The sequence below is a fragment of the Ascidia mentula genome, chromosome 4, assembly GCF_947561715.1.
Source record: "Ascidia mentula chromosome 4, kaAscMent1.1, whole genome shotgun sequence".
NCBI lineage: Eukaryota > Metazoa > Chordata > Ascidiacea > Phlebobranchia > Ascidiidae > Ascidia > Ascidia mentula.
The window spans coordinates 12480515-12497463 of record NC_138569.1 but is presented as its reverse complement, the minus strand read 5'-3'; the positions used below and the strand labels follow the sequence as shown (position 1 = coordinate 12497463).

General features: G+C 35.3%; 1 protein-coding gene across 3 annotated transcripts; it reads right to left on the bottom strand.

Moving 5' to 3' along the window:
- Positions 1-3058: 3058 nt before the first annotated feature.
- On the bottom strand, positions 3059-15086 carry LOC145897440 (tau-tubulin kinase homolog Asator-like). Of its 3 annotated transcripts, none has more exons than XM_082985737.1 (18): positions 14856-15086; positions 12826-12853; positions 10466-10545; positions 9179-9292; positions 8989-9116; positions 8798-8915; positions 8577-8741; positions 8406-8525; positions 8107-8261; positions 7828-8026; positions 7013-7165; positions 6733-6959; positions 4652-4801; positions 4314-4420; positions 4111-4246; positions 4005-4051; positions 3790-3946; positions 3059-3722 (listed from the first exon to the last, which is right to left on the bottom strand). In XM_082985737.1, the coding sequence occupies exons 1-18, from the start codon at positions 14919-14921 to the stop codon at positions 3656-3658; spliced, it is 2217 nt and encodes a 738-aa protein (XP_082841863.1). In that variant the 5' UTR covers positions 14922-15086; the 3' UTR covers positions 3059-3655. The 3 variants fall into 3 exon arrangements, with proteins under 3 accessions (XP_082841863.1, XP_082841862.1, XP_082841865.1); XM_082985736.1 differs by having other exon boundaries at positions 3059-3725; positions 14856-15085; XM_082985739.1 differs by lacking the exons at positions 10466-10545; positions 12826-12853; positions 14856-15086 and having other exon boundaries at positions 3059-3725; positions 8989-9111; positions 9179-9271.
- Between the last annotated feature and the right edge of the window lie 1863 nt (positions 15087-16949).

Below are 16949 nucleotides of genomic sequence, written 5' to 3'. Positions count from 1 at the left end.
CTATGAGTCACGCAACAGTGGCAAAAGTGCGACTTTGATCAGTTGTATCTCAGAAACCAGTCGCCGTATCAAGCTACTTTTTTCGCCAAACATGTTCTAAAGTTATGAACATCTCTTAGTTTGATTATTAACATGTTTTATTTTTGCGTGTCATATGCACTTTAAGAGAGAATTGTTGATCCAATGATGATGTTCTAACGATGATGATGCTCCAATTCTTCGTCCAATTCTCGGCAATCCAGCGAACAATCTCCAAAAGTTGTAAAAACCTTGAAAAACTCAGGAAACCCGAACAAGAAAACGATGAAGAGTCAACCAAGTTCAAATATCCGCAGTCGTCAAGAAATTTGTGTTGAATGTTGTCGTCAGCCAGAAATGCCACAATCGAGCAAATGAAGGAAAAAACGAATGTGCTGTTATATTTCGTTCCTCAAAGATAAAAAAAAGAAGGTTGATAAGAATGGACGCTGTTTGTCACCATACGTTTCGAAGAATTTTGCAAAGATTTTATCGGCTCAAAAGTTATCGTCGTCTTCAAGATAATAGTTGTTGCAAGAGTTAGCCTATAATTATCGCGTTTGTTGTTGCATTCGTGAGAAATTTTTCAAAAGTTAAGGAACGATTTCGTACTCAAAGTCACTTCGGGGTCACCAATGTTTCGTTTTTTAGGCGTTCTTATAAATCTCTGTGTATCCGACACCAATCAGGTACAAACAATCTCGTATTGAAGATGGCTCAAACGTACGATAGCAGTCCAAGTGAAACCACAATTAATCAATAATGCAAGTCAATATGGGCCATTTAAAGCATGCGTAGGCTACAAGTCGAAGGTGCCCGCCAGGTATGTCAGGGCAGACCAACAGGTTTACGGCATTTTACAGTCCTTCATTGTTTTGGAGCCAGGGTGGTCGTTGTTAAAAGCTTTGTAATTTTTTTGGACACGTTTGAGTTGTCCTTTTGTACGTGGGAAACAGGTCACGAATATAAACAATGTCAATATTTTATAACAATATTGCAATGCGTTCTCTACACAACAAATATTACCAAGCCACACATGTAAACATATGCGAACTATGGATTGGATTGGGATATTTAAATTTGTTTAACTTCCGGTCAATCCGATTCGCTTCGGGTCGCACATGTAAACGGGCTTTAGGACCCATGTGGGTATTAAATTGAAGAAATCCTGTTTTCAAGGCCCTCTGCAATAATGTACCTGGCGACTGTTCCGCTTGTTTCCCAATGACCGTTGATGGGTCTTGTGACTTACATAGGGACCTAATATTCTTCAAAGTTAAAAACAAACTTTGCTCCTGGATGAGACTGCACAGAGCAAGGATTTGTTGAGCCTCCTGGAAGATCTCATGACCAACAGCGGGATTTAAGCAGCCTTGCGGGGTTGCTAAGGCACTTTTTCAGCAACTAATTTTGGTGCCATTGCATAGAGAAGAGAGGACTTATACAATGCAAATGAGTGGGCAGTTAACGATTCGTTTTTCTTCAAAATTCAGTTCCATTGTTTGTTGCCTTTTTTACCAAAATATTGGCTAACCAGGGGGACAAATGCCCCCCAAGGGGTGGCTTTTCTAGTGACTAATTTTGATTAAAATTTGTTGATCTGGGATAAATCTTTCAAAAAATCACGAATGATCGGCCACTTAAACGATTCATTTTTCCACAAATACAGCATGAATTTTGTGCTCCATTTCCACCACAATTTTCAGCAGCACCCACCACCAAGTAACTACCCGATTGAAATAGCTCAAAAGACAAACTAAAACTGCCCCCAAACACCCAAAAATTCGCCATGATAACATCACACGCATGTACGCTCATTCAACCGTAAAATTGACCACTATGCACCACTGGTTTGCTCTGTGGAGTACTTTCCATTGTGAACCCAACGATTAGCGTCTCGATGTTCGCAGTGGAAGGCATTTTAAGTTACAGGCCGTTAACGCCGGTCGTGCTTGCGACAGCATTCCAGTTGGACTTATCAATCCCGAAGATTTGCAGCAAAATTTTATGATTAAATGTCATTTTGTGTTAAATTGTGAAATTTGATTACTTCGCGTACGTGCGCATATGGTATTTTGGGTCAATCACTTCGCTCGCTCTGACATATGGGTTAATCTCTGACATATGTGCAAATCGGCTTTGGGTTTTAATTTCACATCGACATTTTTAATAATCCCCTCGAATTCATTATTTTATGTAATCTTAATAACCGTATATATATATATCGATGGCTGTATGCTACAAAAAAGCTAAGCGAGAAAACTCACTAAGCGAGAGAACGAAGCCAAAAGACAAGAGCAATTGAAGTATAGCTCTCGTCGCTGCATTTTAACGTTGTATGTTTTGAACCAAGGTATGTTTCTTTATCATTTTCAAAGACAGTTCTTGGCAGATGCTTTTAATAGTCTTAGGAGTCAGATAAACGGCGAGTGTTCTCTCTGCACACCCGGTCCCTGCAGATTGCTACTGTCGAAGGCGGTGAAAACAATAACTTGTCGATGAATTTTGGGAGATGGGGTCACGAGAATATTTACCCAGTGCATCCGACAAATTCAGGCCACGCAGTCCTCGAACTGACCCTGAATTGCAGTGCACAACATCCTAAACTAATAAAGATAGATGATGGACACTATTGATCTTGTCTGTCGCTTTACAAATGCGGCACATTGTATATGTCAGACTTGCTCGTACACGGCACGCATATTTTGCTTTCTTTGTTTCGTGATTTTAATGTTTTTTATGACAAACTTAAATTTAGTAAATTTTTTTTATAAATCTCACATTGGTTTATTTTTTGTGTAAATTGGATTGAGCAAGATTTATTTTGCTTTTACCACTGTTAATAACGGCAACATAACGAAATATTGAACAATTAGACATATTCATGTGTACTGGTTTCATCTATGCAAGCTCACAAACAGGTACAACCTCTGCTTTTTTCTCGTTGCTCACTGAATATTGATCATTCAAGGCCATTATATAACATGTATGGCATTTTCTCACCATTACATTGCAATTCAAACAAAACTTCCAATCTTTTTTAGACTTTTTAATCAACACAGAAAAACACCTCTATAAAAACACTCAACTTCTGAACAATGTGCAATCTGGAACATGCATAAAAGATCACCAGGCAACAGTCTTTTTATGTCAATAAAAAAAATGGTAACTATAGGGTTTGGGCATGCACACATAAAATTGCATACAAGAAAAAAATGTGTTCTAGAAGTCATTTAGAAATGTTTGTTTAGTTGTTTTAAGCTACTTAAAATTTACAAAAGAGCTCAAAATCATTTTAATGTTGCACCTGCAGCATTTGGCAACAAATGTGTTTGTACCATAGTATATAACCACAATAAAAAATGCAGTCAATTAGGATAGATCCATTTTTTTTTCACTAACACTATTTTAAAGTTGAAAAAGTTATCTTTTTTAAAACCAGTCTGCACTTCCAAATACTTTCATTTATTTACTGTGAAATAGCAAAAAACTTGTTTTGTTAAATTAAAATTGTTTTTACAGTAGCAGACGTTTTGAAAAAGCAGTAGATACAAATAAACAAGTGCATCAGGTAAAATGTTCAAAATATAAATTAAATAGTAAAAAGCAGAGTTTGAACCATCACTACCTAAATCCTTTAACCCAGGTCAAGAGAATTATTAAACCGCTTCATAGGTAAAATTTCAGAAGGTCTGTATCGTCTTCTTCTAACAACATAACAAATTTGGATATACATGCACAGTGTTTAAAAAAAACACCTATTTGATTTACCTGGCTGCATTTACAATAATTGTTGATGGTCGTTTGCTTTTGGGAGGTCTTGGTATGAGTTTATGCTCACAAGCTGAATTATTTGCAACATCTTTTGGTAAACTTGATGAAATACATTTGCTTCCTACATTTTGGTTATCCATAGTTGCAGTTTGTTCTAAAACATATTTGTGTTAATGCATATGTGTAATAATTTGTGAGTTAGTATAGTTTACCTTTTTTTTCTTTAACAGGATGATACCCCATATGAACTGGAATGCGACTGTAAACATAATTTGTGCAGTTAACAACGGTGTGCTTAAAAATGCTTTTATATAATACCTTGATCGAGCTACGTTTGTGGAGCGTTTGTCTGTGGAGGAGCAGGAATGTTCATTTTTAATTAAAGCGACTCCAACACGGGAAGCAGCAGCAACAAAGTACTGTCTAATTAAATCATGATCTTCAATTTCAACATCTAAAATAAATTCTACTTCTTGATATAAAGGATTTTTATATTTTATTTTTTATAGTGATATTGTTACCAGTTCTGGGGGGGTCAGCAGGAGAGACAGAAGAAGACAATGATAAATCTGTATGTGGAGATTGTGCACAATCTGAACTGTTCTTTTGACGAACTTTGTTGATAAATCTAAACAGTTGGTAGGAAAAAGTATTTTTTTTTGTTACTAATTAACTAGCAGGCAAACAATGACCATGATAAATAGCCAATAAGGACTTGGTTATTGGTCTTTGATAACAAAGCCACTTTAACACTTGTTCTATTTTATTGTTCACCTGAATGTTGGTAAGATTACAATATATATGATAACTTATAGAAGAAATAAAACAAGGTTTGCCATTTCCATAGTTAGCATCTAACCTCTTCGACATTCTGTTGTTTCTACCATTCCTCACAGAGCTGTTCATAATTTTATCTGTTCCTAAACAACTGACATCTGATAATTCACCTGGAGACTGAAGGTTTTTGTGTGGAGCCAAATTTACTATTCCATACTTAACACTGGTTGTTCTACAAACAACAATAATATATTTTCAGGTCTTATAAGAATATTTGACAACAGTTATATATGTTTTAAAATGCAAACAGAGAAAAACCCTGTTGTACAGGCAAAGCACAGTCTTTACCACAATAGCAAATATACCAGCAACATAGGTCGATTTAGGGGTGACTGGGATGTCATGTCATCCCTCACAAACAAACAGGGGTGATAACATGTGTATTGTCACCCCTGGATTTCGTTTCAATTGAAAATTATTGTCAGAAAAACCACATACAATATTAAGTTTGTTTCAAACGACCTGTATTGTCTCATGGATTGTTATGCAGCGCAGCAGTTGTTGTAGCTTAATGGTAAGAATTGTCGGCATTGTAGCGTAACTGATTTGTATGTCACTTCATAATTAATAAATCTGCAATAGACCGATTGAAACAAAAATGTGCCGCTATCAGTAAGGGGGTCCGTAATTAAAGTGTTTAAAACTTAGTGCTGCAACAACGTGATTCGGTGTGAAAACAAAGTGACAGCGACACTACTGACGAAACATTTTTGCATGTTTTTGAAACCTGGAAAAGTCACCCTTAATATTTTACAAAACGTCAAAAATTAACGCCTATGACTAGCAACATATTTCAATGTAAACATAAAAGTACTTAAGTAGGTTAGTCACATAGTCAGTATAGAAAGAATACTCTACAACATCACATAGTTTTCTAACCCCAGTCAAACACTGCAAAAGTCTAATAACTACAGATTCTAGTATGGTTCATTACCTAGACAAAACTATGTCTTGTGATGCACTGCATTCAGCACTGTATGCTGCAACAACGTGATTCGGTGTGAAAACAAAGTGACATGAAACAGAATTTGCGCCGTTTGCCTATGCTTAGGGCGACACTAGGGTTCCTCTATTTCCCGGATTTTTTACTTCCCGGGATTCGGGAAATAAAAAAAAAAATTCCCGGGATTCCGACAAAAAAATTGACATTTTTTTTTCGTGCATGATTGCATCATTTAAACAACTAAAATTTGTCTATTACACCCGCAAACATTTAATTTAGCAAGTTCCCGTCAAGTAATATCACATTCACCAAGGTTAAGCTATAAAACATAAAAAAAATAAACAGAATTTTTGTACCGCTAGGTTGCGCCCTAAAAAATTTTTATGGTGTCCTTACAAATGCCTACCAACATCGTTTATAGTCTAAGTTTCCGCTATAAAACTGTCGGTGCACTTGTGTGTAAATACTAATTCACGACAGGTTTGGTTGAAAAATACAAAACAGGGTCATCGTTTTGATTTATAGGATCCAAAAAAGCAAAAAAGGAAAATTTATTCACTTCTTAATCAATTTTGCTTTGTTGCCATATTCCCGGGAAGTGAAATCAAAATTCCCGGGATTCGGGAACGGAATATTGTCGAGAAATCCCGGGAATTTCCCGTCGAGACATTCCCGGGAAGGAACCCTAGGCGACACTACTGACGAAACATTTTTGCATGTATAATGTTTTTGTTGCTGCCAGGCATATTGTAACTTAATAATCTGTTCTTCTGGCAAAGATAAAACGTAACTTTATTCACCGACGTTTCGCCTGTTATTCAACAAGGCTTCCTTTGTTGAATAACAAACAAGGAAGCCTTGTTGAATAACAGGCGAAACGTCGGTGAATAAAGTTACGTTTTATCTTTGCCAGAAGAACAGATTATTAAGTTATTTTTGCATGTTTTTGAAACCTGGAAAAGTCACCCTTAATATTTTACAAAACATCAAAAATTAACGCCTATGACTAGCAACATATTTCAATATAAACATAAAAGTACTTAAGTAGGTTAGTCACATAGTCAGTATAGAAAGAATACTCTACAACATCACATAGTTGTCTAACCCCAGTCAAACACTGCAAAAGTCTAATAACTACAGATTCTAGTATGGTTCATTACCTAGACAAAACTATGTCTTGTGATGCACTGCATTCAGCACTGTATCCACCATTACTTTGCAAAGATTGTCTGGCACTAGGAAAGCTGTCACAGTTGACTTCTGCACTTTCCTTGATGGATTTGTTCATTTTGTCATTCTCAAGATCATACTTGTGATTGAAGAAAATATTCAACTGTGGTTGACTCTGTACACCATTTGCTGCAACTGCAAATTTGTCCTGTTTCTCCTGAAAAGACACCATTTACCCACAAAATATTTTCTTACAACTAACTATAATACAGGTTTCATTTTGTCTTGTGTTCTTCTCGATTGATCATTATTATCTGTGTTGGTCACTTTTTCAAAGTGTACAGGTGTTGGTGGTAATCCAATATTTTTGAAATTTTCAGTTGTTGGTTGAATTGAATGCATATGCTGCAATAGTTCCTGATCCTACAACAACAACTATGATAACAAGCTATTTTTCATAACAATCACAAGATGTAACTACACCACGAATTATGTGTGTGGACATGCAAAACTTTGTTGCTATAACTTCATAAACTTTATGTGCCAAATATCAAAAATACTCAATAATTTTGCAATGTAACACAATTTGTGGGTGCGCACACGTTTGAAAAGGTAACAAACAAAATTGTGTTACAACAACCCTGTCATTGTTTCGCAATGCGATTGTATCTGTATCCTAGACTATTTTGTTTTAGTGCTTTTCGTTATACACAAGAGCACGTATACATAAGCAACTAAAGAGTCTTGTGTTTTCGCGGACGAAAGTTGTTACATATTTGGCTTCACTACTGTAATGTGATACCTGTTTTTGAAAGCTGAATTTGCATGGCAAATGTCTGAAAAAAATAGTAACCGCATCTAACGGCTTCAGTAATTAGGTACCAAAACCAAACACCCTCCTCATATTTTTCCAAGATCCTCCACTGTGGCATGGCAACATTTTCTTGTGCTTTATTTTTATTGATGTAGTGCTTGTAACCTCACATTTATTACCAGTAAACATTACAAAAACTTTTTGTTAAAATATTTTTAACTTTCAAATAAACCAATGTAAATTGAGTCACAGTGAAAATATAAGAACTTACTTTTGAAGAGTTACCAAGCTTCGTTAGTTTTTGTTGCTGATGCGGAGTACTGTAGGGAATAACTACAAAATTCCCCTTCAAGTTTAAATCATTCGTGATTCTTGGAGGTTGATGCCCCTTTACGTCACCAACCAGGTTTTCTGCATCAACTATTTCATTTTCTGTGTTTGCCTCCAACACTCCAGAAATATAATCCATCCTAAAAACATTATAAACAGACTATTTTCTAACACATCAAACTTTTTATTAATATTATTAACACATAACAAACAAACAAACCCAGCCCATCCTGCTGTTTGATAACCTCCGCGAGGTGGTGTGGAAGTTGTAGTTGTTGTAACAGAACCTTCACCACAACCTTTTTCCCAGTCAAATGGATCAGATTCTTGAAAGTTTTTTCTTGCAATAGATTTTTCAAACAGGCTTCTTAAATACTAAGCAAAATATAATTTAATATTTTTTTGTCAAAGCAACTATGCTCATATAACATGCTCTTTTGTGTCCATTTTCATCAATACTTTTAACACTTTTGTTTATTTCAAGAAAAATTAGTATTGATATGTGATGGTAAAACTCACTAAATAATCTGGCTTCTCATGGTAACTTAGTTTTGATATGTGATGGTAAAGCTCAAACATTTCATGTGGCATATGCTTCAAAAGACTTTTTTCGTCCGATTTCTCTTTCATCATGCCAACCTAAAACATTTCTTAACAGTAATGGTGAACAATGCTGGTAGTTACACCAACCTGATCTTTATCTTTCATTTTTCTCCATGGAAGTTGTCCATCAATAAATTCCACCAGCATGTACAGCAAAGACCACAAATCATCATGGCAACCCATCTCCTGATTTTTATGTGCTGTAGTGGAAGCATAACGGACAGTTCCACGAAAACCAGCTACAAGTCTGGCCTTCAAAGAAAATATATGTATGTTTAGTGGCTACAATTAATTAAAAAAAATTTTACTTGGCGTATTTGGCCAGAATTGTTGGTATATTGTCTCGCCAGCCCAAAATCCAGCATATAAACATTGTGACTGGTTCTTGAAGTCCGCCCAATGGCAAAGTTAGAAGGTTTAATGTCTCTAAAACATACGTTTTTATGTTAAAGACAAAAATATGTTTAAACCATGTTTAACAACAGACACATATTTTCACCTGTGCAGAAAACCAACACTATGAATGTTTTGTATGGCATTAAGCATTTGCTTTCCCAAGCGAAGTGTTGTGCTCAAACTAAATACACCTTTTGGCTGATTACGTCGCAGTTCTGCTAAATTTCTACCCTTCAAATGAAAAAAAAACATTATGTAATATCCAGTATCACCAAGAGGCATGTATACCATACCACAAGGGACATAACAACGTAATTAAACAATTCATTTCTTCCACAAGCAATAAAACGGCAGACATGTTCTTTTCCCTGTAGTGCCTTTAGTACAGCAACTTCCATTTTCAAAACCTGTCAAAAAGAGGTATAATTTACCAAAACCAAAATAATTGGTCAGGGTCAGCAATGTATGTCTTAAACATGTTGCATTATTCACAAGAATGTTTTTTATTCACATACCTCGCACCAATTTTTAAACAGTGCTATATTTTTTAATCAATAATGCCAAAGTGTATCGATCACACAATGCCTTAGTGTTGAGCAATCACAAGAACACTGAAAATGAAGATATCGAAACCCTATTTTCTAAGTCAACAAAACTTCTGCCCCAAAATGTGATGTAAATATTAAATGTATAAAATTTCTGCCGGAAATCAAAATTATGTAAAATGGGATTCTGTTTCCTGTCTTGGTGGTAATAATGGGCAATATAATACAATAAACTATTCTAGAACAGTTAAATTGAATCCAGAATACCGAATCCTATTCTGTTTTTGTTTTGGCTTGAAAGAATTTGTTACATGACTGCAACAACAATACACAATTAAAGAATAAATTTATTGCAGTGTAATATATTTAGACTCTCTATGTGTTTGCCTGCCAAGCGAGAGCATTATTTTGAAGCTGGTAAACTTGCATGTCAAAACCATAGTAGAAGATTAACGAAAAGTTCTCAAAAAAATAAATAAAAAGATTTACACGATTGTAAGCCGCGGCTCAATCAAGTTTTTTTAACCTACTGTTTGTGATACTTACAATCGAGATATTTTGACTACAGCTCTGAGTTTCAATAAAATTCACAGATTTTCCAACAATTATTAATGTAGAGCACCTAACATTGCCTTTGCCATTTATGTGCAGTTTACATTTTTTAACACCGTTGCATGCAGCTTACAATCGAGTCAATCCGGTAACCAAGTTATGTGATAAACCGTGCATACAAGATAAATAACGAAACCTATTATTCAGTTTGAAGACAATTTGGATTCGGACAATTTAGGAATCGAATTATTTGGATTCGCTATTCCAAATTGTCAATCCCTACTTGGAGGCATGCAAATACAGAATTCAAAAAACAACAAAAATGTGTTACAATTATCAATGTCAATCGACAAACTTACAGAACAATATTACAAAAGTGTAATTGATATTTTCATGCACATTAAAATAAGATTACAGGATAGAACATAAATAATTATAAATAATAATAAAAAATAAAAGTAAATAATTTGAAAGATTGCATACTTGCTTAGCTTGTCTTGCTGATTCAGCTTTGATTGCTACGGCTTCACCAAGAGTGTTGTCAACAGCTTCAAAGATTTCACCTTTAAACAATTGTGATAATAAAAATGTTTTAAAGAAATTAGTTAATAAAAATATTAATTAAAATATTGCTTTCAAAATTTAAGAGATAGAACATTCTCATAACAATATTCAAAGAAAAACAATGTTTCTACTTTTTTATAAACTGTACAAGCTAGAAAAAAGGGGATTATTAACAATACGTTACCTGTATATATATAAATGTATATCAATCAAATGTTGATTTGCATCGATTTCATTGTTCAGTATTCTTTGTGACACTTTGTGACCGATTGTAATTACATTGTGTATTCACATATGTTTTTGGGTCGTTATGCTTTTCAATAAATTTAATAATTTAATTGACCATTTCAATAATGTAGAATATGTCGCTGTTCTTGTTTTTATTGCCACACATTGTTGTACATGTTGAAAAAGCAAGTAATGTTGTTTTGTTGTCATTTTTAATTTTTATGAAAAGGTTGCAAAATCAGTACAGTTTCAAGTTGCTCTATTAGCATTTGGTTGGATCTAGGTATACTGAGCATAGGCGTCGATTTTTTCAGTTTCCAGGTTAGGCCAAGTTAAGCATTGCTCGGCCTATATAGGTTCTGTGACGTATTTGTATCGGACTTATCTTGTAAGTGCCCAGTCAATTTACAGACTTAGTGCTATTTAGTGATGTATCGAATCGTCTAAAGTTGATTTGGCTAAAAATCGTTTTACAGTACTGTCAGATCATCTAAAAACCTATTTGTTTTGGGGTTTTAAGGTTGTACCGGGCGTGAGCAAAACAATGTTAATTCAACAAACACTATTGACTCCTGTTTTTAAAGGATATGTCTTCAGCGACCGTGATAAGACTTACATCACAAAAATAATCTCCTTAACAGTTTTATTGTTACATCACTGAATGGTCATAAGGTGTTGTTGATTCCGCGTTAGTTTCAGGCTAGTTTGCAAGATTGCATGTGATCATTTTTCATCGCGCGATGCGCGTGGTTGCCATTGCGAGTATATCAGGTTAAAGAATGACGGCGACAAATCCAGGGTAGGCAGCCTAACCTGGGTATTTTGCAGGTCAGGTTGGCCTTCTCTGGGAGATAGGAATCGACGCCTATGGTACAGAGCAGGGGCATATCCAGGAATTTTTAAAGGGGGGGGGTCCAAATTTGTTTAGGGAATTCCCCGATTTTCAAGTACAAACTAAGTATAAACTGTTGTGGGCGAGAATCGCAAAATACGAACGCCGGTGTTCGCGCCAATCGTCACATAAACGGTGGCTTTCTGGCTTGCGCAATTGTGTAACGCTATGGAAAGTTTAACAACTAAACTAATTGACTATCACGCAAATAAACCGCTTGTCATTACAACGTGGCTACTGAAAAACGGCGTTTCGTCCGTAAACTGACGAAAAATGACATTTGTTTTGCAACAATGCACCATGTTTGGTAACAATGCCAAGTATTCGGTAACGATGCTCCCTGTTTGGAAACAATGGCGAATGCAAGCACGACGCGGTTTTTAGGTCAACGTCAAAGAAAATTTCTGGTTTTCACGCGGATTTTGATAAAAAAATACAAAAAGACCAAAATATTTCACAAAAGGGGGGGGTCCGGACCCCTCGGACCCCCCCTGGATACGCCCATGGTACAGAGTGTTCACTTTTAGCAAACGTTTCAATTAACATAGCTGCAGATTGACTTAATTTGTATTAATACTGCAAACAATTACTTTTGCGAAGGGTTCTGCAATGAAAGTTTTAAGCATGACCCCAAATAAAATCTTGTGTCAATTGCAGTATATTTTTAAACTTAAAATCAACATAGCGATATTAACTTTCAAAACAAACAGATTAAATGCAGCCAGCTTGTTAAATACTAAGGTATATAACATTTATGCAAATAAACAAAATACAACATGAAAGAGCCACAACAAGAACATTATAACCTCCAATACTTTGCCTAGAAGACAATATCATTACAAAATACAAAGAGCTGAAAATTACAATTGTTGTTACACGACATCTGATAAATTCTAATCAAAGATGCAATGGACCAAGCTTTGGCTGGCAAGATCGTCCATAGTCACACCAAGCTGCACTAATGAGACATTATCGATTGAAACAGTGGTCAACTGTATGCAGCTTATGAAATGTATGTAGAATGTTCACAATGAAGAGAGCTTGCTCAGTTTTTGTTTGCTAATATTAAAATGCAAGAGTATACAAATAATTCAAACAGTTTTATTGGTCTACTAGAAGCATATGCTATTAGAAATCAATGATGACACACAATACATACCAAATCCACCACCTCCAATTTTTCTTGTCTGCAAAACATATTCGAGTAATTTTTTTAGTCAAAATTTTAGTTTAGTCAAATTTTCACATAAACGTCTTGTTTATTTTAGCGAAATATTAAATGCTATACATAGTCACAAGATGGTTATTTGGCAGCAACATTTTAATGTTGCAAAATACAATCAAGGCATATTTGTGTGCTATAATTTGACCAAATAGAAGATGCTCAGGTATTGGACCCTTGTTAGCAATGTTGTTACACAAAACCGGGCTTGTTTGTCTTAACTAGGATCCCATTGGTTAAGATTTTCATGAGTTACACGAACAAAGTCAAAGTGTACCCTTAGGCCAAACTTGTAGTATCAGTAGATAGTCAACATTTAAAACGGCACATGTCCAAGTTTGATAGTCTACGATAACAAATATTTATTAAATCCTGTGCTTATGACATGTTTGAAACTACTTATGCCCAGGGCACATTTTTGTTGCATGCCGAACATTGAGAGAAAAATTACACATGAGAATGGCCAGGTGCATTTTCAAATAAAGCATTGTATTTGATAAAACTCGACTATAAATTATGCTGGTATTGAATTTAGGTTTTACCTTTGCATGCAGTGTCCTGCTACAATATAACATGTTTCGTAATTGTAACAATGCAACAGGTTTTGTAACAAAGCAACAGGTTTCGTAAAAATGCAACATGTTTGGCGATAAAGGCCACTTTAAGCACAATGCGCTTTTGAGCTGAATGTTAAAGAAAGTGTTGGATTTTAACAAAATACTAACTATGATTGTGTTTATTTAACTAAAACAGACAAAATGTATTTGACAAAAGGATGGGGGAGATTCTTTTGCACCCGGAGTCTACATTCAAAAATGACAACCAACGGGAAAATCATTGGCTCTTCAAGAACGAATACAGAAGATCGGTGTCAAATCTGTAAATTTTAGTGACCAATAAGTTAGGCTAAACAATTTCTTACATACGAATATATTCGGGTTCGCACGAATAACTTTCATATATATTCGGATTGGCATGAACCCGAATCTTTGTCCATTTGGCACATCCCTAGTTCATACAAGAAGTATATATTATTGTATGATACTAATTCAATTTATAGACTTTCGTTGAAACAATATCATTCATCTGTTTGTCGCCTGTGTCGAACAATGGTGCTGTCTGTCGAACACTTGGGATGGTAAAAAAGCAAAAATAAACGCCCTTCCATGCCTTAGAACTACCGAAAACATTGACATATTTTATTTATGTATATATATACAGGATTTATTTTCGGAAAAAATGTAAGCCATTACCAGTTAAAAATAGCGTGGTGCCTACTTTAAGTTTTACTCCTAAATTATAATTATCATAGAGCTACAAACAATTATGCACACTGTTTCGACAGTGGTCTAGTCGACTAACTAGCCAGAAAGAGACTATTTCCACTTTAAGATGATTTTGCAGTCGATGCCGATCCGTTAGGTACCGAACAAGTTGACCGACCAACTGCAGTGACAAGACATGATAGATAGTGTGCACAACTGTCTGCAGCTCTTGGCTTATTGCTTTTGCGTAATTATCCTTGTTGATAAAGATTCCAATCTGAACTTTTCATGGGCAATCAAATTTTGATACAACAATTGCACAAAAAAATCTTTATCATTAAATGATCTGCATAATGTTGATGATTACATTTGTGGGCGAGTGCTATCTACTTGACTGCATTGCTGAACTGCTGACAGCTGAGTTTTCTGTTTAGCAGCCCACAAGCTATTGCTCAAACCTGTTTATAAATGTCATGCTAACAATCTTGAACCACATAGGTAGTTGTGTTATATAAATAATAGTATTGGTATGCCTGAATAATGAAAACTCACTGTGAAGCAAGCAAAAACTTCTCTGAAGCAAAAAATTATGAAACAAAGTTTATTCTTTAAACACAATCTTTCTCATTATATACACAATCAAATTTTCATCCACACTTCTATTTTAAATAATTACATAACACTATAATGTATGTAACTCACAATTTTCCATCTATCCTTGACATAGTCGTCAACTGCCAACAGTGATACTGCATTATCAGAGGGCATTACTCAAACACATTGCAGCTTTTTTGTCCACACGTGGGATTTTCTGTATCAGGTCTAGTGTACAATTGTACGTACCAAAGTAAGTTCTAAAAACCAGGAACACTCTAAATTGTTACAAAAATGCTTGAATCCGGGCAACACTAAAAATAAAACGTCACGACATGGAAGGAAATCACCAGATTGATGTTAGTTGACAAAAAAAAATCGCCAGTTAACAAAAGTTTGAACGCGCGTGACTCGGCCGCCTTACGAGGTAGCGACTTACTTTTTTCACACAAAGATAGATCACAGGCTACAAGTAAACATCGATTCCTGCTGATATTCTTAAGGGTAGATATTCTTTGGTGTCTGTGCTATCTAAAAATATTAAACTTTTTCGCGAGAAAAAACGCGCGCCCTCTCAAATTTGAAGAATTTTGACCATAACCCCCATATTTTTCAACGTTCTGCGCTCGCCGCGAAAGGTAACAAAAAAAAATTCCCAGTTAACAAAACTTTGGCCGCGTGTAACTCTGCCATCTTATAAGCCATGGGGGTTATGGTTAATATTCTTCAAATTTGAGAGGGCGCGCGTTTTTTCTCGCGAAAAAGTTTATTATTTTTTGATACACCAAAGAATATCTACCCTTAAGGATTTCAGCGGGAATCGATGTTTACTTGTAGTTTTATGACATAGCAAACATATGGTTATGACATAGCAAACATATCATATTCATATTCGAATATTAATGCAATTTTTTTTTGATTTTTCTTTTGTTGGAAAGTTCAGCCTGTGATCTATCTTTGTGTGAAAAAAGTAAGTCGCTACCTCGTAAGGCGGCCGAGTCACGCGCGTTTAAACTTTTGTTAACTGGCGATTTTTTTTTGTCAACTAACATCCCTCTGGTAAGGAAATCTGAACAAAAACGAGTTTTAGCCGCGCCGTTGCAGCGCAGCGTCATCGTCTGTTGGGAATTTAGTATTCCTACAATAGGTGCATACAGAAGAGAATTAAGATGTTACGTTCTAAGTATTACGTATGAAAGCACTACCATTACTTGGAATATGTCTATCAGCAAGAAATACGTCATCAACACACTATTTTTTTACCTTAAACAGAAACCTTTTCAAGTAAATTTTCCTCAAGTTACCGCAAAACAATATCGCAATGTCAGGAAAACCTAGTCCTTGTCATTCTGCTCATTGAACATGTGATTCAACTGAATAAATCAAATGTCATGTAGGGAAAATTTATTTTGAAAATAGTTTCTGAAGTGAACAACAAGATGAAAAAACAATTGTATGAAGCACAAAAAATGAAAATAAAGCAGATTGATTGGGGTTAAATGTCATTTCTAGTAGGTAGCGATAATTATACAACAAAATAATGTGCATTCTATATGAGACCAACAACAGGTTGTTTGATGTCACATGTAGGCCTAAAAATAAACGTAAAAACATAAATCATGGTTTTATAGCAAATACCAACATTCTTTCCACTTTTAATCCGATGTATTAGAACAGGCACATCAAGACACATTGGACTGCGCAGGACAAGTTTTCAGCCGGAACGAATGAAATAACGTATCGTTATGTTTATAACTCATTTTGCAAAAGTGCGTCACACTGTAATGATGTCCAACTCCTCGGCTACAACCACCATTTACGCGTGAAAGGGAACTTACAACAAAATGTTACAAAAATGACCAAAAGAGGCCATTTTCAATACAAAGAAAAAGCGTTTCACACACAACCACACTGATTTGCAACTACTTCATCCAGCGTATCCAAAATTATGTTGCCTTCTGAGTCGAACTCCAGTTCCACTATATCACCCAGACTTACTGGAACGCAATCGACCGTTGTCTGCACGGGGGGACTTAGATTAAAAACTTGTTCCTAAAAGGTAGTTTTTTTTTTTAAATTCAGTGTCAAATATCAATGTATATTAGCAATACCTTATAATACGTGATGTTTATGCTAGGTTAAATTTCTAAATTAACCAGCATCAAGTAACCTTCTAACGATGGACAACTAGCCTGGAAATAT